General features: G+C 35.1%; 2 protein-coding genes across 2 annotated transcripts in view; one reads left to right on the plus strand and one right to left on the minus strand.

Annotated features, from left to right (window-relative positions):
* LOC136032560 (CD109 antigen-like) overlaps positions 1-25,998 on the plus strand; it is a 211,190-nt gene extending 185,192 nt beyond the window's left edge. Inside the window, exons 25-28 of the mRNA XM_065712830.1 lie at positions 1,847-2,043; positions 3,794-3,959; positions 15,499-15,604; positions 25,750-25,998. Coding sequence (XP_065568902.1) covers positions 1,847-2,043; positions 3,794-3,959; positions 15,499-15,604; positions 25,750-25,979 — 699 coding nt within the window. The 3' untranslated portion in view covers positions 25,980-25,998. The remainder of the gene's footprint in view (positions 1-1,846; positions 2,044-3,793; positions 3,960-15,498; positions 15,605-25,749) is intronic.
* LOC136032906 (post-GPI attachment to proteins factor 4-like) lies at positions 5,154-6,434 on the minus strand. Its single transcript, XM_065713346.1, has one exon. It carries the CDS (start codon positions 6,386-6,388, stop codon positions 5,378-5,380), a length of 1,011 nt encoding a protein of 336 aa, XP_065569418.1. The 5' UTR covers positions 6,389-6,434; the 3' UTR covers positions 5,154-5,377.

Here is a 25,998-nt window from a genome sequence, read left to right on the forward strand (position 1 = left end):
ATTTTGAAAGGTACTTTTTAATTTAGGTTATCACTACTACAAATGGACTCCTTTACTACAATTTCATAAAAATCCCAAGGTCATCTATATGATAATATTCAAGACTATCTTGACTTTCTACCCTAATCCTAGGTCAGTGGCTTCATGTAAAGCTCCGTGAGAGCAGCCAAATAAAAGCCGAACGGATTTATAAACAACCTCTCCTAATCCATTTTAAGTAAAGGGGCTGTAGACTCCCCCTCAAGAAAAATACTACATTCCTTTATTAAACCTTATTTAATTTGCTCGGTTTTATCATTTATCACTTAGTCCCTACTCAAAACTTACATTCAAAGAGCTAAAATAAACTTAAAGTAGTGCCCTAAAATGCCATTTTCTCTAAGAAATTTTATAATTTTTCCTTTGGTTGGCCCAGGGACCCCATTCCCCCCATAATTATTTCCTGAGTGTGCCATTGATTTTGTGGCCTTAATGTTTACATTGAGAGAACTAATGACTTTCAGATGCTTATTCAGAATCAAAATCGTATGAAGGGAGAACCTTAGGAAAGTTTTGCCTGCTTTATCACAAGCCCTTTGAAACCCCCATGCAAATAGCTGATGAATTACACGGAAATCGATGAGATCCATTGATACTTACCGGGATTCAAAATTAGAATTGTGATTAGGCTACGGGAAAACCTAGACCAAATATGAAGTATTTAAACGACTCTACAACTGCGGCACCACAAAAAATTTTTTATGACTAGTAATTGAGTGACCCAACTGCCAGATTTCTTCCATTTAAAGTACGTATAAAGTGGCAATCTGTTTCATAAAAACATGAGTATACCCCTTGACTAAGTGCCATAATGGATAGGTGTTCCTATTTGAGGAGACGACGCACTTTTATTTATACATCCTATAGTTAATCCAACATTGGTCTTGAATTCCAGATCCCCCCCCCCCCAATGAGCTTCTTCAGAAGGTGGAGGAGAGTGCTGCACGGGGAGGCTTTTAATGGAAAAGTTTTTGATGCATGTGAATAAGTGGATCTTCTTAATTTTTTTTTTGTCTCATTTTAGATATTGAGGCACTTTGTTGATTGGCCTGACCAATATTATTTATATTTTAAGAACGTAGATAGCGATAAACACTTCACTTTAGAGTAACTGCTACAATGGATAAGTGACCTTATTTGGTGATTAAATAAAAAAAAACAATTTTTTTTAACTCCAAGTAAGGAGCGACATTAAAACTTAAAACGAATAGAAATTATTCCGTATATGAAAGGGGTTCTCCCCTCTGCAACGCCTCGCTCTTTACGCTAACGTTTGACTCTTTGTCACAACTCTAATTTTTCAAACAATTAAAAAAAACTTTAGCGTAAAGAGCGAGGCGTTGCAGTTGTCAAACAATATAATAATTCTATGACAATTTTATGACTTTTAGGGGGTGTTTCCCGGTATTTCCCAAAATAAGGCAAATTTTCTCAGGCTCGTAATGATAAATAAGACTAATTTTGATGAAACTTATATATTTTAAATCAGCATAAAAAGCCGATTCTTTTGATGTATCTGTTAGCATCAAAATCCCATTTTTTAAAGTTGCGTTTACTATTGAGCCAGATCGTTCCTTACTACGGTTCGTTACCACTAACTGTTCGGCACGATGCTGTTTTGTATTACAATTCTTAGAGTAAATTGTGGAGGGGAGTTATTTTTGCATTCGAGCATTTTTCACTCATCACAATGCACTTTACTGTCTTGGGCACTGGGGTGGATTGATTCCTATTGCATTGGAAGTTATTACAGAAAATCTTTTTAATAGATCACTTAATTATTTTTTTTCTTTTTGTGCTGTTTTAGATCGATAATATTTGGGGATTCGTTTCTGTGACTGGAAAAGGGGCGGGTATGGCAGTAGCCCAAGCGGAACTGAGTTACGGTGTTGATTGGCCAGACTACCTAGATGCACCGAAAGAGAAGCGCTTCGACCTGACTGTATGGGAAAAATATTCAGAATTCCAGAACAAATCGCATGTAGAAGTACATGCTTGCTTCAGGTATTAATATTTTATATTTTTGCAATTGCAACTAAGAAGAAACTTTGCTAAGTAAGGGAATGATGAAAGTTAGTTCTAAACTTTTTTTTCTGTATGTGTCTAAAAAATATTTGGATTTATCCAACCACTTTTTAATTTTCTTTTTTTTTTGTATGCATGTATCACAAACTTAATCAGTTCAAAATTTATCCATATTATTCACCAAATTCTGACATTACTGCTATTAGTATATTTAAACTGAGAATTGCCAATTTGAGGGGTTAAAATGACTTCTTGAAATCTGAACGGCTTGTTTCGATAATTTATTTAGATAAATTTTAGAAATTCTAGATAAATTTTAGATAATATATTTTGATAATTTATTAAATAAACTTAATTCGGAATTTTTCTTTGGACTTTACTTTGATCAGAGAGTTTTCTTTAGATAGCTTAAAAAATTGTTATAATTTACTACATTAAGTTTACCTAAATTTGCAGGGAAGGAGAGAGATTCCCCTTGAAATATGACACCAAATATACATTTATAAACTACCTTATGGGCCAGGAAAGTGTACTACCGAGATGTATAGCATTCTGTAAAACTAGCAGCCATAATGGCCAATCTATTTCAGGGAATGTTAGTTTCTCCTTAAATTATACACGAAAAAATAACCTAACGACGGCGATGAGGGAGGGGGATTAAGGACAGGTTTTTCTTCTCACTCTATTGGACTATCTGTTTTGACTTTTTCTACAATTAGCCATGACTTGATGCCCACAACTATTCTGTTTAAATCAAATTTACAGGGTAGGAGAGAGATTCCCCTTGAAATATGATACCAAATATCCATTTCAAAATAAGGGGACGGGTATTAGTTCCGTCCAATTTGTCTAAGAGGAATAGGGAGGCTATATAGTCGGTTATGCATGCTAAATTTCTTACTGGTAGCCCAGCAAGTTTCCAAGTAAATAGAGCTACAGGATGAATAAATTAATAAAAAGCTTTATTATCTGATGGTTAATAAATTTAATAATTATCAAACATAATATAAGTTAACCATAAGTTTAACACACTGAAGATGAAAAAAAAACTAGTATTAGTGCTGCATTTGTTTTGAACTGGGACTAGGAATTGTCACTAAATATTTGTATTTATTCCCAAATGTAGTGTAACTAATAAAAGTTGTTTTTTTTAATATAGCCTCTGATTTGATGTTACATATCTAATACTTTAATTGATATATATCTATATATATAAAAATAATCTATATATATAAAAATGTAGTCTGTCCGTCACTAAGTATGACCTCAATATATATCTATATATGATAAAGCTTTCATTTTAATACATGAAAATAAAAAGAAAAACGACAAAAGCTAAAACAAAGAAAAAACTAAAAAAGAAAAAAAACTAAAAAGAAAAAAACTATAAAAACAAAAAAGAAAAAACTAAAAAAGAAAATAACTAAAAAAAAACTGAAAAAGATATTAAAAAATAAAAAAAAAAAATAAAAAACTAAAAAAGAAAAAAACTAAAAAAGAAAAAAATATACTATAATAGTGTAAATTATAATATTGCATGTTCTATGTGATACATATTGTAATTATATAGCTGATGTAACGTAATTATGTCTTTCTTCATCAAAGGGTTCGTTCAAATAAAGCATTTCAACTGCACTAGGCCCCAAGATATCAGTGAATATTGGGCTAATGGTTTACTCCTCATATTGGTAAGTCTGGTCCGGTCTCTAATGCCTTTAATCTTCAACAGGTGGGCTAGTGTGAATAACAGTGGACCAGCAGTGCTGGAAGTCGAACTTCCCACAGGATACATAATATTACATTCAGAAGCATACCAGTCTATTGAAAACCAGAACTTACCTTTTTTGGTTGACGTAGAACCAACGGAAAAAGCTGTCTATTGGTATTTTGACTATGTAAGTAGCCTACTGCTTTCGAAATTTAGAATTTATCTAGTGCTTATTAGGTGGTTTAGCATTCTTCTAATTGCCCTAGTGCTAATTTAGAATTAACCTATTAATTATTAACACTTTTTTAATTTATTTTAGATAACTCTTTACATTAAAAAACGCAGGTTTAACCCTTAGGAGAATGGGGGGATTTTAATTTTCAGGGGGGTTAAACCATGACCACATTTTTAGATTAAACCAACTAAATTTTTTGGATTAGAAATTTAATGTCCCTCATTTTTAAAAACGAATACAATCATATTTTTACATTCATGGCGCTGTTGTGTCTCTTTTTTCCCATCGCTAGCAGGCTATTAGAAACCTCTAGAGAGTTGGCTAAGGGCTCTACTCTCCTGCTCTATGATCCAACAAGCATGAAGTAATATCAACAGTCACGCGTATTCTATTTGTACGCCCAGGATTTAATGCAAGAAACAAAGGCAATATTTTCGACAAGTTGTGCTTCTGCAGCATATGCTGACGCCTTTTTTCTAATTAAATGTTAAACAGCCATGTCAAAATGATTTATTTTACTTGCTACCAGTAAAAAGAGGATACCACAGTGTATCCTCTGTAAAGCCCTATCTGTTGCATAAAGTTTTACTGTTGCACTACATTTTGATACGGATACAAATGACAGTAGGCTTGGATGAACCCTTCGAGACTCAATCGAGTTAGAACTGGTTAAATAGCGTAATCATATAAATTTGCACAATATCCCAGAAATTCTTTTGGTGGCCATGGTCATAAATTGTTAATAAACTAAAAATGTAGTTTCCTAAATTAGCATTTGCAGCAAAAAAGCCGTACTTTTACGGTGGTACGAGTAGAAAATCACAGTGTTCTACAAGATCGCATCCTATAATTAGAAAAAATATGTTTTTATGATTATCGTATTTTATTATTGTACCCATGTTCTTGTAGATGAAACAAAACAAATATGTTCCACAAGGTTTGGCCCGTTAATATATGCTGACACTTTTGTTTTTCTCATTAAATGATAAACAGCAAGTTATCAAAAGGATTTACTTTACTTGCCACAATTGTGTACCATCTTTGAAGGCCCATCAGTTGAATAAACTTGTGCTGTTGCACAGCATTTTGATGCGAATACAAGTGACAGTAAGTTTGAATGAATCCTCCGAGACTCAATTTAATAAGAACTTGTTAAATAGTTTAATCGTATAAATTGTACAATACCCCAGAAACGTTTTTCGGTGGCCATGGTTATAAATTGTTAATAAACTGAAAATTTGTTTTCCTGTACGAGCATTTTCAGCAGTAGAGCCTGTTTTACAGTGGTACGGTGGTAGAAAATCACAGTGTTCCACAAGGTTCCATTTTATAATTTAAACCAAAAATATTTTTGTGATTATAGTATTTTATTAGTGTGCCCACGTTCTTATAGATGAAACAAAACCAATGTGTTCCACAAGGTTTGGCTCAATAACATATGCTGATGCTTTTGTTTTTCTCATTAAATGATAAAGAGCTATGTCAAAAGGATTTACTTTACTTGAAACACTTTCACTCAGTAAATTTGCCGTCCGTAAGGCTCCATCTCTTGGATAAAGCATCGCTGGTGCACAACATTCTGATGCAGGCGCAAGCGACAGTAAACTTGGATGAACTCTTCTAAGCTCAATTAAATAAGGTCTTCCTATAAGTTCAAGGGCAATTGCTGATAGTAAAAATAGTGATATCCAATTTCTTGTGCATGTCCTTCCTGATTTATAGTAATAAAAAGCATTGTATGAAAAGGAAATTAAAAAAGATATGCCAGTCCATTCCAGCCATCTGGCTGGTTCTGGCTGGAAATAATTCTGCAATCTCTCAGGGTGATATAATTTTACATACAAGGCTTTTTTGACATGGCTCGACATCATTAAATAATTAATATAATCAAACAGTCCTGGCTTAGGTAGGGCATCATCCTGCAGTTGAAGTATAAATTCAGGGCTATATTTAAGAGCTTCAGAGAGGCAATTTATGTAGTCGCGTTTTTCTTTTTCAAAAATATTGCCGTTTTGGTTTTTCGAATTTATTTCCACTTTGTGAAAAAAACGAGATAAATAATCTACTTCTTCATTGAATTCACCACTAGCGTCACATATAATCGGTATAATATTATGACATCTTTCACCACACTGAGTTAACTGGAAATGTATCTCTTTCGCCACCTGAGTTAGATAATAATTTTTAGAAATTTTATTCCTATTGGTTGCTGTAATTGTCAATACTAATTTAGGTTCATCGCAAAGTAAAATTTCCTCATCTTGAGAATGGAAATATTGGAAAGCATGTTCAGTACGAATTCCAGAGTTGACCAGGTTTTTTCCAAAGTTGTAAGAGTCATAAATTTTCCAATAAAAATATGAATATTGAAATGTCCGCATAAATAAAATAAAAGACACAGAAAGTAAAGTCCCAATCACTTTGTACCTCATGCTTTACTGATATTTTGTTTCATGAATTCATAGTCTTGTGTTATCTAATCTCAAGTACCTGTTTGTTTGTTTTATTTTGAAGAATTAGTTTAGATGTTTGTTTGGTTGTGATACTCATTCCTTTTCAAACAGTGATTAGAATCCAACTCGCAACTTCTGATCTGGGTAAATACGTTTTTTGTGGAGGAGGGAGCAACTTTTTTTTTAACTTGTGAATAGGCGAATTATATGGAAAGAATAAAAATAGAAACATTTTTAAAGGGGAGGACGGGCCCCAGGCCCCTGTCCTTGATAATTGTCTGACCTTATTTATTGTTATGGCGAAATATGTGTTTTTGATGCTAACAAAACAATGCTGGAAGATATCGATTAGTGGATGTTTAGCTTTTTGAAATGCTTACACTGTTTCTTTAGCACGCGCAGTTGAGAACGCTATATGGATTAGAGCCAAATGTTCCCCTTTCCATCAACAATTCTCAACTTGGGATCATATAGCACTGATAGAAAGATCCGTCTTCCCCGTCATTTTGTTTTCTCCACGCGCTGGCTCAGCCCTGATTACTTTTGCCTATTTTTTGAGTCTTCACACTTAATTCTATATGCACGTAGAAGATAGGTAAAAAGGGGCAGTTTTCCTTAAGAATGAATTGAAGCTAGATTTTCCTGTTACTTTCAAATTAATTCGCAAATTTTTGCAGCTCCCCCTCCCAACCGTCACCCAAAAAACGCACACACACACAAGCGCGTGTACTGACACACAAACTGAAAATGCTATCTTTGATCCGTTCACTGAGTTTTGTTAAATGATTTGTTCTTAATTTATGTTGCTTAATCTTACTTTAAATATGTCCTAGATTTAAGTTTAAAAGCACATAATTGATTACAATACTTATTATAACATTTACAATAAGAACTAGGAATGTTAAAAACAATTTTCGCTTTGAATGATGAAGAATTTATTTTAGTGACAAAACTTAACTAAGCTTAGATGTGATATATCACATTGTCCACTGTCAAGCGCAGAAAAGAAAATTCGACCTTTTTTCTACATCAGATTTAGTCAATTTAATCAATTTAGGTACAATTTAGTCAAGAGTAGAAATGTATGTTTCTGTCAATTTTCTTGTAATTCCAATTCACATGGACAACTGACTTAATGAATTTAATCAATTTAGGTACAATCTAGTCAAAGTAGAAATGTACGTTTCTGTCAATTTTCCTGTAGTTCTAATTTACATATAGAACCGACTTTATCAGTTTCGTCAATTTAAGTACAATTTAGTCAAAAGTAGAAATGTTTGTTTCTGTCAATTTTCCTGTAGTTCTAATTTACATATACAATCAACTTTATCAATTTAGTCAATTTAGGTACAATTTAGTAGAAACTAAAACTATATGTTTCTATCATTTTACAGATACAACGGACTTTATCCAATTTAGTCAATTTAGATTCAATTTAGTCAAAAGTAGAAATGAATGTGTCCGTCGATTTTCTTGTAATTCTAATTTACATATAAAACTGAATTTATCAATTTAGTCCATTTAGGTACAATTTAGTCAAAAGTAGAAATGCATGTTTCTGTAAATTTTCTTACAATTCCAATTTACATATACAATTGACTTTATCAGTTTAGTCAATTTAGTCCATTTAGGTACAATTTAGTCTAAAATAGAAATGTGCAACCGACTTTATTAATTTAGTCCATTTAGGTACAATTAGTCAGTATGTCTCTGTCAATTTTCTTGTAATTCCAATTTACATATACAACCGACTTTATGTGTATCCAACTTATATAAAAAGTTCTGTTTCCTTTTTTTTCGTGTCAATATAATATTTTATTGGTATCATCTTTCTAAATAAGGGTTGGCTAAAAAGTCACGGGTCTAGGAAAAAAAAAAAAAAAAAAAAAAGTTTTTTTTGCGTCAATTGTTTTGTGTCACCTCCAGCAATGCTAATACATTTTTCATATCATTGTTCTGATTTTTATCGAGCCATCTCTATTAACCGATTCTTAAAGGGCCTCGAAATAGTTTTACATATCATCTTATTCATTCAACATAATCCCCTGCTCATAAAGCGATTCACATTCCATTGTAACCGTAAGCTCGAAACCTATTTAAGAAAGAAATGTCTAGTGATAAAAATGCATTTATTTAAAGGGAATTAAGAAATGGTAACTATTATTTCATGTTTATCTTGACGTTATAAGTTTACTACGAAAATCAATACAGGAATTCAGAACAAGAGAGTGAAATCTTAAAAAACGCTGGTTAGATGGAAATGAAAACACCACAGGTATCGTCATCGTATAGATCTTTTGAAAGGAGCTTTCAACCCCCGTTCTGAAAACTCAAGAAAATTAAATTTTAGCCTTTGACAGTAATTTTCTTTTAGGAGTTCAGTGGTTAGTCAAAATTTTCACCTATAGCAATAAAATTAAAAAAAAAAACAATGAGATTTTTATGGTATAGGATATAATTCTCCCTTGAAACAGTTTTTTGGTTCAAAAATCGGTCAAAAGTCAGAAAACACGCCACCCATCTCTCATAGACGTTGCTATGGCCCAAAATGGCATTTAATATATTACCCCCCCCCCCTTCATTTGATATTTTAACGACCTCTCGTATTTCAAACAACTTTAATTGCGGTCTACCATTAGTATTTGATGGCATTGTGAACGTTTCAGGAGTTGTCATTTCAACAGGGCTTCAAGAGCGAGGCTCATCAGTTGTGCTCTTACACCCATCTTCCCAAAAGTCAGCAAACACGCCACCAATCTCGTATAGACGTTGCTAAAGCCCGAAATGGCATTTAAAATATTGCCCTCCCCTTTCCGTAGGGATGAGGCAGATTTACTGGCACTATTTGGAAAACGACCAGAAATCAAATAAAAAAAATAAGTTTTTTTAACTAAAAGAAGGAGCAACATTAAAACTCAAAACGAACAGAAATTATTTCGTTTATGAAGGGGTTGCCCCCTCCTCAATACTTTGCTCTTTACGCTAAAGTTTGACTGTTTGTCGCAATTTGTTTAAAAACTACTCCTGAAACACAAGGATCGTATAGTTAGAATAGGAAGCTTCTTCAAATGTGCTAAATAATTTAGCGTGAAGGGCAAGGTATTGAAGAGGGGGGCAACCCCCTCATATACGGAATAATTTCTGTGCGTTTTGAGTTTTAGTGTTGCTCCTTCTTTTAGTTGAAAAACGTTGTTTTTTTATTTAATTTTTATTAGGGTAGCCTTTCTATTCTTTTATTTATTTATTATGCACTGCCCCCTTCCTGAAGCCTCTTGCTAAATTTAAGTGAGAATAAGAGTCAAGCTAAGCATGTTGTCTCTCACGGTGTTGGTGGAGCTGCATGTGAGGAGGCTGCACCCTGCGTCTCTAAGCATCAGAGGAAACCCGCCAGTGCGCCTCAAAGTGGTGAAGGTGTGTACACTCTACTAAGCTTCGTGCCGAGCAAGGTGGTGGCAAGCGCACTCCGAATACTGTAATATTGGGGACCTTGCAGTCAAATGTATCCCCAAGAAACGTCTAGTGATAATGAAGAGAAAACAGAGAAAAGGCTTTTTGCGATTTGACGAGAATGAAGCCCTCGTCGAAAAGTGCGCTAGCTGCCATCTTGTCAAGGAGACAAGGCCTAAATATCGGCTGCTGGAACCATTGTTCCGTTACGCAAGCCTTCGTGGCTGAAGAGTTTCATAAGTACAACCTTGATATCGTGTATGTTTCAGAGAATTGATTAAATGGACGTGATATTTTGACGCCAAAAGCATCCTCTGGGAAAAAGTCTATCCTCTATATTCAGGACCATTAGACAGCTCTGGACTCGCTGGAGTTGGCTTCCTTTTATACCCAAAGATGGCAAAAGGGCTTCTGGAATATGAACCGGTATCGGAAAGAATTTTACGGGCAAGACTTCAAGGCCATACCAATAGTTTGACAGTTATCAGTTTACACGCCCCCACTCACGATACTCCTGAGCCCCTAAAAGACTAGTAGTGTCCTTATAGCAATGACTAGTAATGAGTTCCATAGTAATGTCCAGAATGTCATAGATAGAATACCACGTAAAGCCGTTCTTTTAATTGGAGGAGACTCCAACGCCAGATTTGGTCGAAAGCTCAGTGTATCGGAGCAGGCAATTGGTAATCACAGCCACGGTGATAGTTGCGCAAATGGAAACCGATTGCTGATGTTTGCTATGCACAATAACCTGAGTGTGGCTAACACGTGGTTCAGATATAAACCGTGCCAAACATATACATGGGAATGCAGAGAAGGAGGGGTGAAAGCTGAAATTGATTATCCGCTTGTATCCCGCCGATGGAAGTCGATGGTGGAAGATTCAAGAGTGTTCAGAGAAGCTAATAAATTTTCCAGAAAAGAGTCAGACCACTTTCTCCTGAGGACTAACTGAAGTACAACCTCAGTTCAAAGAGGACTCGTACGCTAAGGCAGAAAATAGGAGTCGCTAAACTGAAGACACCTGAGTCTTCAGTTTGACACGCCCTTATGTGAATTCCAAGGAAAACCCTTGCCAAGCCTCGCCAAAATGTGCAAAATTGCACTATGGAACACGTAAGTTTTAGTCTGAAATGCAAAGTTCTCCGATCGGCTCTCAACAACGCTAATAAATGAATGCTCAAACTCCGTTTAGCTTTGTGTCCCTTAATATTAATGGTACAAAAGACAAGGATCTACTGATTAGTGAGCTGCTTGAAAATGATATTGTGTTTCTACAGGAGCACCTTCTCTCTAAAGTGAATGTTGATAGCCTAAAGCGTTTTCGGACCCATTATACCTTCTTGAGAGCCGCCCAGAAAACCCGTGGTAGACCATCAGGAGGTCTGGCCATCTATTTCAGACACAAGACTCAGCCGATATTATTGCAAAGCGACGCTAACATCTTAGCGATAAAATGTGGTGATAGCGCATTTATAAACATTTATTTCCCCTGTAATAAAAAAGACTGTGCAGTCATTGTCTAGTTTTTCACAAGCATGTAATCGCCTACGAACACTACTTAGCGACCTTTCAAAACAAAGTACCAAATGGGTTCTCGCCGGCGACATGAACACTGACTTATTATCTAATTCTGACCAATCTGAAATCTTTCTCGATTCACTACCCGGAGGATTCCATCTTGCTAATAAAGATCTTCTTATTACTTATATTCACAATCGTGGTGGTCTTACTTCCAACCTTGATCATGTAATTGTGTCAGATTCAACTCTACTTTCATCAATAGTTCATGTGGACGACTCTAAAATCGACGACGATCATTTACCAGTCACGTACCAACTATTTTGCTCCGTGGCAAGCTCTGTGCAACGTAACTCTCCCATGTGGTTCTCAAAGTTAAATTTGGAAAATACCCAATGTTCCACTTTATGTATTGAAATTCTCCCAGTTATTATCATCTATTAAAGTGCCTTTCCACTTATTGCAAACATCTGTATCTACAACTTCAACTCGGATAGATATTAACTCGTATTATCAGCAAATAGTGTTTTGTCTAAAGTCTGCTGCTAAAAAAGCTGTTCCCTCCGAGTGCGTGCGAACGGGTACTCGCAATCCATTTTGGAAAGTTGATCCTAAAGTGAAGATGGCTAAACAAAAAGCTAAGTTCTGGCTCCGTATGTTGATAGCCTGTGATCGTCCTTCTTCTGGTTCAGTACATCAAATAAAACAGAAAACCAAACGTGAGTACAAATATTCCCTGCGTAGAGCGAGACTGAATGCCTGGCATGGTCCTTGTGACAAAAAATCCTGGGATCGTGTTATAAACAGTGTAAAGTGTTCACCTCCAATTAATTCGTCTCTTCGGCTATGTGACTTCGTTTCTCATTATAAAAATATTTTGCTTTCATTTAATATTAATTTCCAAAATCATTTTACAAAGCTTGTCAACTCAATCCTCCCAATTCGTATCAACCAATCTCAAGTGTTGTCGGTGGAATCTGGTGTTATACTCCGAGCTCTTAAGCAAGTGAATAAGTCTGAGTCTCTCGATAGTGATGGTCTTTGCTTCAAGTTTTTTCCTTATGATTGTCCTGAACTGCTGAAGCATTTGCAGTTATTGCTTCGGATGTGTTTAGCACAGTCCGTTGTCCCAGATAGTTTTTTGTCCGGTTGTATATCTCCCATAGTTAAGAGGGGTAAGGACCCCAGTGTTTGCTCTAATTACCGTCCTATCACTGTGTCTTGTTTTGTTAGTAAGCTATTTGAATATGTACTGCTACCGGCCATTAACTCCAAGTGCAATTTTACACCCTTCCAGCTTGGTTTTAGAAAAGGTATGGGCTGCGTTCAAGCTCACCATATTGTGGGTCGGCTAATGAAACAAGCTGTTGCTCAAAAAAGTCCCCTGTATTGTTTCACTGTTGACATATCTAGTGCTTTTGACAATGTAATTCATTCAAATGCTTTGTTTTCTCTAGCAGCCTCAGGTGTTAACCTTTCTATTGTTTCCGTCTGGTATGCTAATTCTTCAGTTAGGGTGATGTGGAATGGTAGTGTAGGGGAGTAGATTCCTGTTAAAAAAAGCGTTAGGCAAGGTGCCGTGTTATCCCCGAGCATATTTAAATGTGTTTTAGCTTCGTGTCTCCAACGTCTTCAACCGTCAATTTTTTACAATGATAATTTAGGCATTAGTCACGTTGCATACGCTTATGATGTTCTGCTTCTTAGCCGGACAAAACATTGTCTAATTACCAACTTTTACCGGCTTTCAGCCGCACTATCCACAGTAGGCCTTTCAGTTAATGCCTCCAAATGTGAGTTTTTGTGTTTTGGGAGTCCTCCATCAGCATCACCTCTTTGCTTGGGTTCTTCAACTATACCATGTTCAGCAAGTATTAAATGGTTGGGTCTCTCTTTTTCCACGTCAATTTCGTCTAATTGCTCCGCTATTACGTACAGCGTACTGAAAAGTATGCGGGTTGGATACGCGAAAATTTCACCAAATCGTGGTCGGTATAACCAAAAAGGACTATGCAGTCTTTATTCTAGTTTTTGCGCCCCTGCTGTTTTTTATCTTTCTGGTTTTGCTTTCCTCCTTCGCAAGAAGGATACAAAGAAAATATGCTCAGGATATTTTAAGTATTGCAAGTATTTGCTGCGTCTGCCTCGGTGGTATCGGAATCATACCGTCGTTTCTAAATTTGACATCGTTGATGCGCCCTCGCGACTGAAATATTTATCTAAAGATATATGTCTTAAAACTCGGCAAATGATTGGCGTTTTTGACCCTCTTTGGCCATTTTTTGAATCGAGGTAATTTACTTATGTTGTATGTTGTTATGCTGCTATGTTATTTATGTTGTTATGTTTTTTGTCTTGTTTTTTTCTTTTTTTGTGTGTTTACTCCACAGTTTAATGTACTTTGTGGGTTATAAATAAATTATTATTTTATTATTATTATGAGTACCAAGAATGTTTCATCCTTGAGCTGTCGAACCGATTTACTGCCCTGCAAAAAACTACGGAGAATGATCATGGTTCTAACGGATTAATGACTGAATGAGATTGATAAGACCGGAAACGGGGATTGAACAGAAGTGGGGAAGCTTCAGAGACAACGTGAAAGAATCTGCCATTGAAACTGTGGGTGTGGTAAAGCGGAAACACAAAAAGTGGATTTCTACGAGAACGATTGAGCTTTCTGCGGAGAAGAAACAGATGACTAACAAAAAATCTGCCTTTTATAAGGCGCTACAGTGGCTATGGCACGGGTCTGTATGAACTAACAAAAAGAAATGCTGATCAAATATTGCTACCAATACGGAAAACGCTACCTCGTGTAATGATGCACGGAAGCTGTACCAGTTACTTGGGGATGCACCGGTAAAAAAAAGCAAATGACTCATCCCTCTCTGAAAGCAGCTGACAAAAGCTTCTAATGAGTAGTGAAGACCGCATCAAGGTATGTTAAACTCGTTCCTAAGAGCTCCCGAAGCTTGACCACCTAAACCCTCAGACTCAACAATTTTGACCCAGTCGGAACACACTAGGTGATGAGGCCTATGAGGGAGTTTGCAATGACTCGCCCAGCAGGGAAGAGACTACACAATCAATAAAATAGCTGAGTAATCACAAAAAACCAGGAATAGACGAAATTCTCGCTCAGCTCCTAAAATCTAAAATTTTGTATCTGCTTTTACTGTCTCATAAATGGACTTATCCCCATTTGAATGTTTATTTGTTCGAAAATTCGGGGATAGTGGAAGCGCTAACCCAACTGAAGAGCCAAAAATAATGAAAGAGAGAGGTGATACCGAACTCTAAGCTGCTGTACTTCGGCGAACCTGACTGTTTATAAATTGCCACGAAATTCCTATGTTGTTTTAAATCACTTTTCTGTGGCAGCGCGGCGGCAGAGTGGACGTGACACTTTGACGATAATTCACATCATTCCAGTTGTTGTTGAGAAAAAATTATTGCGCCACCTGACACTGTACGTCCCTAAGCCCATGTCCAGTGGGCCTATTAGTAAATCCAGGCCTGGCTATAAGACAAATTGTCTTTATACCTACATCGTCAATCCCTAGGGTAGGCACACGGAGAGGCATGGAAATTTTATTTATCCTGCTTTCTCTAGGCTCCTAGATTGCAATTAAGGATAATAAGAATTATGTACCACTGCAGAAGTGAGGAGGGGCGTGAGTAATTTGGAGATGAAAAGACGAGGTTTTGTGTCCATACAAGCTGGAAACCACTGCTCTACAGAAAATAAATCACCTTGCATTCTTTAAAGATTATTCTTCCAAAGTCTAGTCTTAATAATCGATTATTGGAATGTATTTAGGAAATATAATGGGATTCAATATTTTGATACGCAATCCTCTTAAATTGTATTTTTATCAATCAGTTATTGCAATATATTGTGGAGATATTTGGAGACTCAATATTTTGAATATGCAACTGTTAAAATTTATGTTAGTACAGCATTCAATTATTGGAGCATATAGCATAAATATTTGGAGGTTCAATATTTTGGAGATAGGAATCTCTTAAAGTGTGTTTTAGTAAATAATTATGGAAATATATTTCAGGTACCAGAAGTGTCTCATTGTATACAATATCAGTTAAGAAGATGGCACGCAGTTGCTAATCTAACTCATTATAGAAGTGCCAAAATATCTGAAGTCTATACTCCAGGTAAGAATCAAAGAGTATGAAAAAAGTATAAGAGAGGAAATCCTAGTTCGTCTTCTGAAACAACCACACCATCTATCGATACCCAACAAAATTATTAAGTAGCTATAAAGATCCAAAGAATTTTTTTTTACTTTCCCATTTTTAAACATTCATACGAAGGTAAAAGAACCATTTTTACCAAATGGGCATGGTATCAACAGTATAAACAACAACTTTTAACTACCTTATAATGAAACAAGATAGTTTCAGAAAAGAAAAAATCTATATACTTTCAGGAAATCTCAGGTGGAAAACAGATCCAAATTATAAAAAGTTAAAATCAACTTTAGTTGTTTTTTTTTATTCGGGTAATTAACACTGTTCTATCACTGGTACAAGTAGTTTTTATTTGTATTAAACCCATGCTCAAATGCCAAATTTCCTGTCTTATCAGTTTCTTGTACTATCTTTTAACTGTGGCCATGTCGAATATAGCATCTGTACTATTTTGATGCAGAGAGTGAAGCCGTGAAAAAATTGGAGTGGAGCAACACAGTTTCCCTCTAATCTTTTAGAACTTGACGAATATGACGAATATTTTCGAACTTGACGAATATGTAATGTATGTATACTTGACATCAGCAACTTTATAAAGAGTATTGTATTTAAACTAAATAGCGACGAAGACTACACTGCCTTTCCATCACAAACACCAACAACAACAATTGAGAATTCTTTTCGCAAGACAGTGGGAAACTAATTAGAGTGAATATTTCGGCCCTATGTCCAAGGGCTGTCCTCAGCAAAACCTAAATAAATAAGAAGAAAAATTTATAACAAGATACAATAAATATAACTATAATGTATTTCTTTTTTTTTACTATTTACAGAAAGTCAACAAAAAACAATAGATATTTACATTTTAAATCAAACCACCCCCCATAAGTTAAAAGAGCTGTCATAATGTCTCATATCGATCATGCCCTAAACACTTGCTCTGACTCCTATATCACAGCAGAACTTGAATTAATCAGGGAATAACTTTTTGGAAATGGATATCCTCTTTTATTTATTAATAATACAACTAACCGTAGACTGGAAAAACACTCCCGTAAAATCAATGGTAATTTACCTTGTGAGGATCCTGATAAACCTTCAGACGTAATTTACCTCCCATATATCCCAAAAATCACTACGAATCTTAAAAAAGTATGCACACAAAAATAATCAGTATATTGTATTTACCAATAATTGAAAATCATAAATCTCCTAAATTCTGGGAAAGATAAAACTCCAGTTACTCGCCAAAGAGGAGTGAGTCTATCAAATACCATGCTTGTGGCAAATTCTGTGTAGGGAGGACTCACCAAAATTTAGAGAAACGCCCACAACAACATAAAGATTATATCATTAAAGCTCTAAATTCTAATATTGCTGCAGTTTCTTTTGATTCTACTTTAGGCAGCCATGTTTTGAAAATCCTAGCCAAAAAAACTTTTTGAGGAATCCACCCTTATTAGCCATGACCTAGGCATAAATCAAGTAGTTCAAGAAGCAATTGAAATCAGACTTAACATTAATAATAATATTTCCTTAAATAGGGACTTGGAAGAATATTCACTAAATGCTCTATATACAGATCTAATTGAAAATGACCTTACGAAATATTATTAAAAACCAATAGATATTAACCCTGTGCTAGAATAGGCTTGAAAATTAATGTGAAGAAGACTAAGTCACTAAGGCTAGGAATAAGTGAAGATGAAAAGGTAATGTTAGGTAAGGAAAAGATTGATCAGGTCGGCAGCTTCACTTACCTTGGTAGAATTAAAAGTAAAGATGGTGGGAGCAGTGAAGATGCTATTTTCATAGCCTCCCCGTTTAAGTGGTCAAAATACCGCAAAGCACCGCACTTGTTCCTATAGATTTGTTCCTTCCATAGGAATGAAAATCTATATATATATATTGTATCTAGGACTTGTGCTTAATATTCCCGCAAATTTGGTCAAAATACCGCAAAGCACCGCACTTGTCCCTATAGATTTATTCCTTCCATGGGAATGAAAATCTATATATATTGTATCTAGAACTTGTGCTTAATATTCCCGCAAATTTGGTCAAAATACCCCAAAGCACCGCACTTGTCCCTATAGATTTATTCCTTCCATGGGAATGAAAATCTATATATATTGTATCTAGAACTTGTGCTTAATATTCCCGCAAATTTGGTCAAAATACCCCAAAGCACCGCACTTGTCCCTATAGATTTATTCCTTCCATGGGAATGAAAATCTATATATATTGTATCTAGGACTTATGCTTAATATTCCCGCAAATTTGGTCAAAATACCGCAAAGCACCGCACTTGTCCCTATAGATTTATTCCTTCCATGGGAATGAAAGTCTATATATATTGTATCTAGGACTTGTGCTTAACATTCCCGCAAATTTGGTCAAAATACCGCAAAGCACCGTACTTGTCCCTATAGATTTATTCCTTCCATGGGAATGAAAATCTATATATATTGTATCTAGAACTTGTGCTTAATATTCCCGCAAATTTGGTCAAAATACCCCAAAGCACCGCACTTGTCCCTATAGATTTATTCCTTCCATGGGAATGAAAATCTATATATATTGTATCTAGGACTTATGCTTAATATTCCCGCAAATTTGGTCAAAATACCGCAAAGCACCGCTCTTGTCCCTATAGATTTATTCCTTCCATGGGAATGAAAATCTATATATATTGTATCTAGGACTTGTGCTTAATATTCCCGCAAATTTGGTCAAAATACCCCAAAGCACCGCACTTGTCCCTATAGATTTATTCCTTCCATGGGAATGAAAATCTATATATATATATTGTATCTAGGACTTGTGCTTAATATTCCCGCAAATTTGGTCAAAATACCGCAAAGCACCGCACTTGTCCCTATAGATTTATTCCTTCCATGGGAATGAAAATCTATAAATATATTGTATCTAGGACTTGTGCTTAATATTCCCGCAAATTTGGTCAAAATACCGCAAAGCACCGTGCTTGCCCCTATAGATTTATTCCTTCCATGGGAATGAAAATCTATATATATTGTATCTAGGACTTGTGCTTAATATTCCCGCAAATTTGGTCAAAATACCCCAAAGCACCGCACTTGTCCCTATAGATTTATTCCTTCCATGGGAATGAAAATCTATATATATTGTATCTAGGACTTGTGCTTAATGTTCCCGCAAATTTGGTCAAAATACCCCAAAGCACCGCACTTGTCCCTATAGATTAATTCCTTCCATGGGAATGAAAATCTATATATATTGTATCTAGGACTTGTGCTTAATATTCCCGCAAATTTGGTCAAAATACCGCAAAGCACCGCACTTGTCCCTATAGATTTATTCCTTCCATGGGAATGAAAATCTATATATATTGTATCTAGGACTTGTGCTTAATATTCCCGCAAATTTGGTCAAAATACCCCAAAGCACCGCACTTGTCCCTATAGATTTATTCCTTCCATGGGAATGAAAATCTATATATATTGTATCTAGGACTTGTGCTTAATATTCCCGCAAATTTGGTCAAAATACCGCAAAGCACCGTACTTGTCCCTATAGATTTATTCCTTCCATGGGAATGAAAATCTATATATATATATTGTATCTAGGACTTGTGCTTAATATTCCCGCAAATTTGGTCAAAATACTGCAAAGCACCGTACTTGTCCCTATAGATTTATTCCTTCCATGGGAATGAAAATCTATATATATATATTGTATCTAGGACTTGTGCTTAATATTCCCGCAAATTTGGTCAAAATACCGCAAAGCACCGCACTTGTCCCTATAGATTTATTCCTGCCATGGGAATGAAAATCTATATATATATTGTATCTAGGACTTGTGCTTAATATTCCCGCAAATTTGGTCAAAATACCCCAAAGCACCGCACTTGTCCCTATAGATTTATTCCTTCCATGGGAATGAAAATCTATATATATTGTATCTAGGACTTGTGCTTAATATTCCCGCAAATTTGGTCAAAATACCGCAAAGCACCGTGCTTGTCCCTATAGATTTATTCCTTCCATGGGAATGAAAATCTATATATATTGTATCTAGGACTTGTGCTTAATATTCCCGCAAATTTTGTCAAAATACCCCAAAGCACCGCACTTGTCCCTGTAGATTTATTCCTTCCATGGGAATGAAAATCTATATATATTGTATCTAGGACTTGTGCTTAATATTCCCGCAAATTTGGTCAAAATACCGCAAAGCACCGTACTTGTCCCTATAGATTTATTCCTTCCATGGGAATGAAAATCTATATATATATTGTATCTAGGACTTGTGCTTAATATTCCCGCAAATTTGGTCAAAATACCGCAAAGCACCGTACTTGTCCCTATAGATTTATTCCTTCCATGGGAATGAAAATCTATATATATTGTATCTAGGACTTGTGCTTAATATTCCCGCAAATTTGGTCAAAATACCGCAAAGCACCGTACTTGTCCCTATAGATTTATTCCTTCCATGGGAATGAAAATCTATATATATTGTATCTAGGACTTGTGCTTAATATTCCCGCAAATTTGGTCAAAATACCGCAAAGCACCGCACTTGTCCCTATAGATTTATTCCTTCCATGGGAATGAAAATCTATATATATTGTATCTAGGACTTGTGCTTAATATTCCCGCAAATTTGGTCAAAATACCGCAAAGCACCGCACTTGTCCCTATAGATTTATTCCTTCCATGGGAATGAAAATCTATATATATTGTATCTAGGACTTGTGCTTAATATTCCCGCAAATTTGGTCAAAATACCCCAAAGCACCGTGCTTGTCCCTATAGATTTATTCCTTCCATGGGAATGAAAATCTATATATATTGTATCTAGGACTTGTGCTTAATATTCCCGCAAATTTGGTCAAAATACCCCAAAGCACCGCACTTGTCCCTATAGATTTATTCCTTCCATGGGAATGAAAATCTATATATATTGTATCTAGGACTTGTGCTTAATATTCCCGCAAATTTGGTCAAAATACCGCAAAGCACCGTACTTGTCCCTATAGATTTATTCCTTCCATGGGAATGAAAATCTATATATATATTGTATCTAGGACTTGTGCTTAATATTCCCGCAAATTTGGTCAAAATACCGCAAAGCACCGTACTTGTCCCTATAGATTTATTCCTTCCATGGGAATGAAAATCTATATATATTGTATCTAGGACTTGTGCTTAATATTCCCGCAAATTTGGTCAAAATACCGCAAAGCACCGTACTTGTCCCTATAGATTTATTCCTTCCATGGGAATGAAAATCTATATATATATTGTATCTAGGACTTGTGCTTAATATTCCCGCAAATTTGGTCAAAATACCGCAAAGCACCGTACTTGTCCCTATAGATTTATTCCTTCCATGGGAATGAAAATCTATATATATTGTATCTAGGACTTGTGCTTAATATTCCCGCAAATTTGGTCAAAATACCCCAAAGCACCGCACTTGTCCCTATAGATTTATTCCTTCCATGGGAATGAAAATCTATATATATATTGTATCTAGGACTTGTGCTTAATATTCCCGCAAATTTGGTCAAAATACCGCAAAGCACCGTACTTGTCCCTATAGATTTATTCCTTCCATGGGAATGAAAATCTATATATATTGTATCTAGGACTTGTGCTTAATATTCCCGCAAATTTGGTCAAAATACCCCAAAGCACCGCACTTGTCCCTATAGATTTATTCCTTACATGGGAATGAAAATCTATATATATATTGTATCTAGGACTTGTGCTTAATATTCCCGCAAATTTGGTCAAAATACCGCAAAGCACCGCACTTGTCCCCATAGATTAATTCCTTCCATGGGAATGAAAATCTATATATATTGTATCTAGGACTTGTGCTTAATATTCCCACCAAGTTTCATCCCGATCCCTCCACTCTAAGTTTTTTCCAAGTTTTAGGTTTCCCCCTCCCAACTCTAAATTTTAACATTGCTTCTGTTTCTTTTGGTGGGAACTTTTCTGTTTCAATTGAAACTTGGTGGGAAAATTAAGCACAAGTCCTAGATACAATATATATAGATTTTCATTCCCATGGAAGGAATAAATCTATAGGGAAAAGTGCGGTGCTTTGCGGTGCTACCGAAGCTCTAAATTTTAACATTGCTTCTGTTTCTTTTGATTTAGCTTTAGACAGCCATCTGTTTGAATTAAATGAAAAAAAACAAGTTTTTTAACTGAAAGTAAAGAGCGGCATTAAAATTTAAAACGAACAGAAATTACTCCGTATATTAAAGGGACTTTTCCCTCCTCAACGCCCCGCTCTTTACGCTAAAGTTTGACTCTTTCTCTCAACTTTACTTTTTAAAATAGTTAATGAACTTTAGCGTAAAGAGTGGGGCGCTGAGGAGGGAAAAGCCTCTTTAATATACGGAATAATTTATGTGCGTTTTAAGTTTTGAATTACTAAAACTGAATTTGCATATTAACTTTACTTTTTTTGGCTAAATGGCTTTCTCAAAGTTTTGATCGGACGATATTGAGGAAAAAAGGGACGGGGGAGGGGGCTTAGTTGCCTTCCATTTTTTTGGCTACTTCAAAAGGCCACTAGAATTCTTGACTTTATTTAAGAATATTTTTATTAGTAATATATATATACGTAACTTACAAATTATCTTACGTAACGAACTTCTATATTCGTATATTTTTATTATTCATAGGGGTGGGGTTGTTCCGATTATAAAAGTATTGTCCCCTCCTCAACGCTCCGCTCTTTACGCTAAATTTTTATTGTTTCAAAAGTAGAGTTGTGAGAAAGAGTCAAACCTTAGCGTAAAGAGTGAGGCGTTGAGGAGGAGACAGCCTCCTCAACCTTACTCTTTACACTAAAGTTCGAATTTTGCTCCAATTCTTTAAGAATGATGCTTGAACCACAAAGAGCTTTTAATTAGAATAAATATCTCTTTTAAAATTGCCAAAAATGCTTTAGCGTGAAGAGTGAGGTGTTGAGGAGGGGACGACCACCTCATGTATGTAATATTTTCTGTTCGTTTTAAGTTTTAATGTTTCTCCTACTTTCAGTTGAAAAAACTTATTTTTTTATTTAATTTCTCATCGATGTTTTAAATAATGCTGGAAAATCCAGTGCCCCCTTCATGGAAATTCTCTTCCCCCGTGATAAGTTCCTCCATGGAAATTATCTCACGTAACCCCCGCCCTTCCCCCCGACCACCAGAAAAAATATCCCCTGAAAACGTCATTATACTTCGTCAATAACCAATACTATATGTAAACAATGGGCAAAGTTAATAACTTGCAGCCCTTTCCCCTGGGACTGTGGGGGATTAAGTCATCCTCAAAGACATATTTATTTGGTTTTCAACTCTTTTGGACAAAATGGCTATCTCAAAATTTTGATCCGATGATTTTAGGAAAAATGAGCGTGGAAGAGGGGCCTGGTTGCCCTCTATTTTTTTTTGGTCACTTAAAAAGGGCACTAGAATTTTTAGTTTCCATTAGAATGAGCCCTCTATTGACATTCTAGGACCACTGGGTCGTAACGATCATCCCCCAAAAAAACAAACAAACACGCATCCGTGATCTGGCGAAAAATGCAAAATTCCACATTTTTGCAGATAGGAGGTTGAAAACTCTACAGTATGGTTTTCTAAAGCGTTGAATGTGATGATGTAAATTTCATTAAGATTCTATGAATTTTAGGGGCTGTTTCTCCGTTTTATCGAAAATAAGGCAAATCTTCTCAGGCTCGTAACTTTTGATAGGTAACACTAAACTTGATGAAATTATATATTTAAAATCAGCATAAAAATACAATTATTTTAATGCATTTATTGGTATCAAAATTCTGTTTTTTAGGGTTCCGGTTACTATTGAGCTGGGACGCTCCTTACTACAGTTCATTACCACGAACTGTTTGATGACCTTGGCATAAACCAAGTAGTTCGAGAAGCAATTGAAATCAGACTTAAGATTAATAATAATTTTTCCTGAAATAAGGACTTGGGAGAATATTAACTAAATGCTCTATACACAATTTAGTTAAAAACGATCTTACAAGATATTATAAAAACACCAATTGATATTAACACAGAACCTGTCACAAATAGACATATGAGATCAGCAGCAAAAAAAGAAGATTAGTACTAAAAACGTGTTTTCAATCATTCTCTTTCATTTCAATGGATTGCCTCGTTTCATCACAATTTATTTGTCAGCCCTGGTTGAACTTCGCTGAAGTAAGGATGCTGGGACTGTTTAAAAAAAAATCATTTTAGTTATATTGGTTGTATCTTTAGGGCATCATCGACGAGAGACATTATGACAGCCCTTTTAACTTGATTTTTTGAAAACTCTATTAATATTTTTTCCACTGAGATTTTTTGAAGACTCAATTAACATATTTTGGTTTAATTTATTACTTTGTTTTAATTTATACTTATTATTTTTTATTAATTATTAAATTAACCCCTTGTTCTTGTTTTTTAAGTCATTTGAGAAAGTTGAAAATTTATTCTCTATCACGAAACTTTACTCTTTAATTCCTTGAAACTTATTTATTCAAATGTCATGTTTGTTTACTTTAATATTAAGAAAAGGGGATAGAATTTGCTGCTGGAATTTTGTTTTGCATTTATAACTGATAAAGGTAGAAGTCCAAGAAAAAAAGCTATAGCAACGATAAGTGAGATCAAGCACGAGAGCAAAATTTATTTTGGAGCAGGGAGGAGCTAAAAGATTTCCATCACTGCTGTCAAAGATTGACTCGTGCTCTGTTGCAATATTCGTCCTTCTGATAGCCTCAAACTTGTTTAGTCATCTCTTGTGTCTGTTTACGTCATTCGTGAAAAAAAACGGTAACATTCGTAACAAAAATTGGTTTTGAATTCATAACGAAATTTGAAAGTTCAAAAAAAAATTCGTAAGGGAAGAAAAGCAATAGCAACAATTGAAACCAGGAACGTTCGCAGGATTCCATCCTAGGCGGAGGGGTGGGTGAAAATTTAATTTTTCCTCTGTGGATTCAAAGGTCAATTCCTGCTCTGTTCTGGAACTTTACCATTTGGTATTCTCAAAAATAATTATTCATCTCTTGTATTTGTTTACTTCAATCACTAGAGGAAAACATCATTAGAACAATAAGCTGTACTGACGATGAGTGAAATCAAATATGCATTGAAGATTCTAAATCAATGGGAAGGGGGTAGGGAACAGAGAAAATTAGTTTTTCATTCACTAGATTTTGTCGAAGAAGAAACGCCCTGAACGACAGACGAAATACTATGGAGTCAGATGATAGCGGCACTTATTGAAGAGGCTTTTTGGGTTTTATATACCATACCAAGTTGAGCTTGCTGTAGTAATTATAGGTGTGAGTAAAAATAAATTTACAGTGCAAACTTGATTTAGTAATAAATATGATAAGAACGAAAAATTGATTGAAGAAAAAACGGGTTTAATTTCTACAAAGCAGTAGTTGCTTTATAGAATTTAAACCCGTTTTTTCTTCAATCAATTTTTCGTAAATGGAAAAGCAGTGTGGTCTAAGAAATTATTTATGATAAGAACGGATGTTCTTTTTTAACTTAAACATATCTTTATCAATAAGATAAAGGCTAAGACAGAAATGTATTTCATTTGCATCACTAAGAGGTGATAAGAGGAAGGAAAATTGTTGATGCCGCCTTTCACTATTCAAAGTCATTTTAAAATACAAAAAAGCAGTGTTTAAATATCCAATGTGGCTCTTTCTTACACAGTAACAGGACTGTGAATTTGTCTAGAATGAAATTGGAACTGATTTCTCCTAGGGCTACAAAAGGGTTTGTTCGTGGGGACTTGAAGTTTTAAAATTTTACTAGGACGCCTTCTTGTTTGTTTGTTTTTCTGCATAATGAAAAATACTTTTATGTAAAGTAAAATATAAGACATATTTCTGCTTTGAATTCTCCTTTAGGGAACTTCCGCAATTCTTAATTTTTCTGGGAATTTCCACTTAAAATTATGCATATAAATCTAAACATACATAAATTTGTAATGAACTATACATATAAAATTTACCAATAAAGTTAAGTATTAGTTATACACTTCGATGTAAATAAATTTCTTCTTTTTTTCTAGAAAACTTCGAGATGATAATGTTTGACGCAGCTCCACTGCACGTTTTAGATGTTTGTGAAGTCTGTGGCTCATATCAGTGCCCATATTGCTACACATTTAGTCATTCAAACCCGGTTTATGTTTCAGTATTTCTGTGTTTTTGTTCAATTATATTTAATTCTTCGTTCAAAGGAGATAAAATGATATATTTTGCATCTTTGATATATGCACTAATAATGTATTTACAATAAATTGTTCCGTATCTTGTTA

Source organism: Artemia franciscana, chromosome 11 (assembly GCF_032884065.1).
Source record: "Artemia franciscana chromosome 11, ASM3288406v1, whole genome shotgun sequence".
Classification (NCBI taxonomy): Eukaryota; Metazoa; Arthropoda; class Branchiopoda; order Anostraca; family Artemiidae; genus Artemia; species Artemia franciscana.

Excerpts from the sequence above, each read along its gene's own strand:
- LOC136032906 (XM_065713346.1), bottom strand. The coding sequence starts at position 6,388 with ATGCGGACATTTCAATATTCATATTTTTATTGGAAAATTTATGACTCT.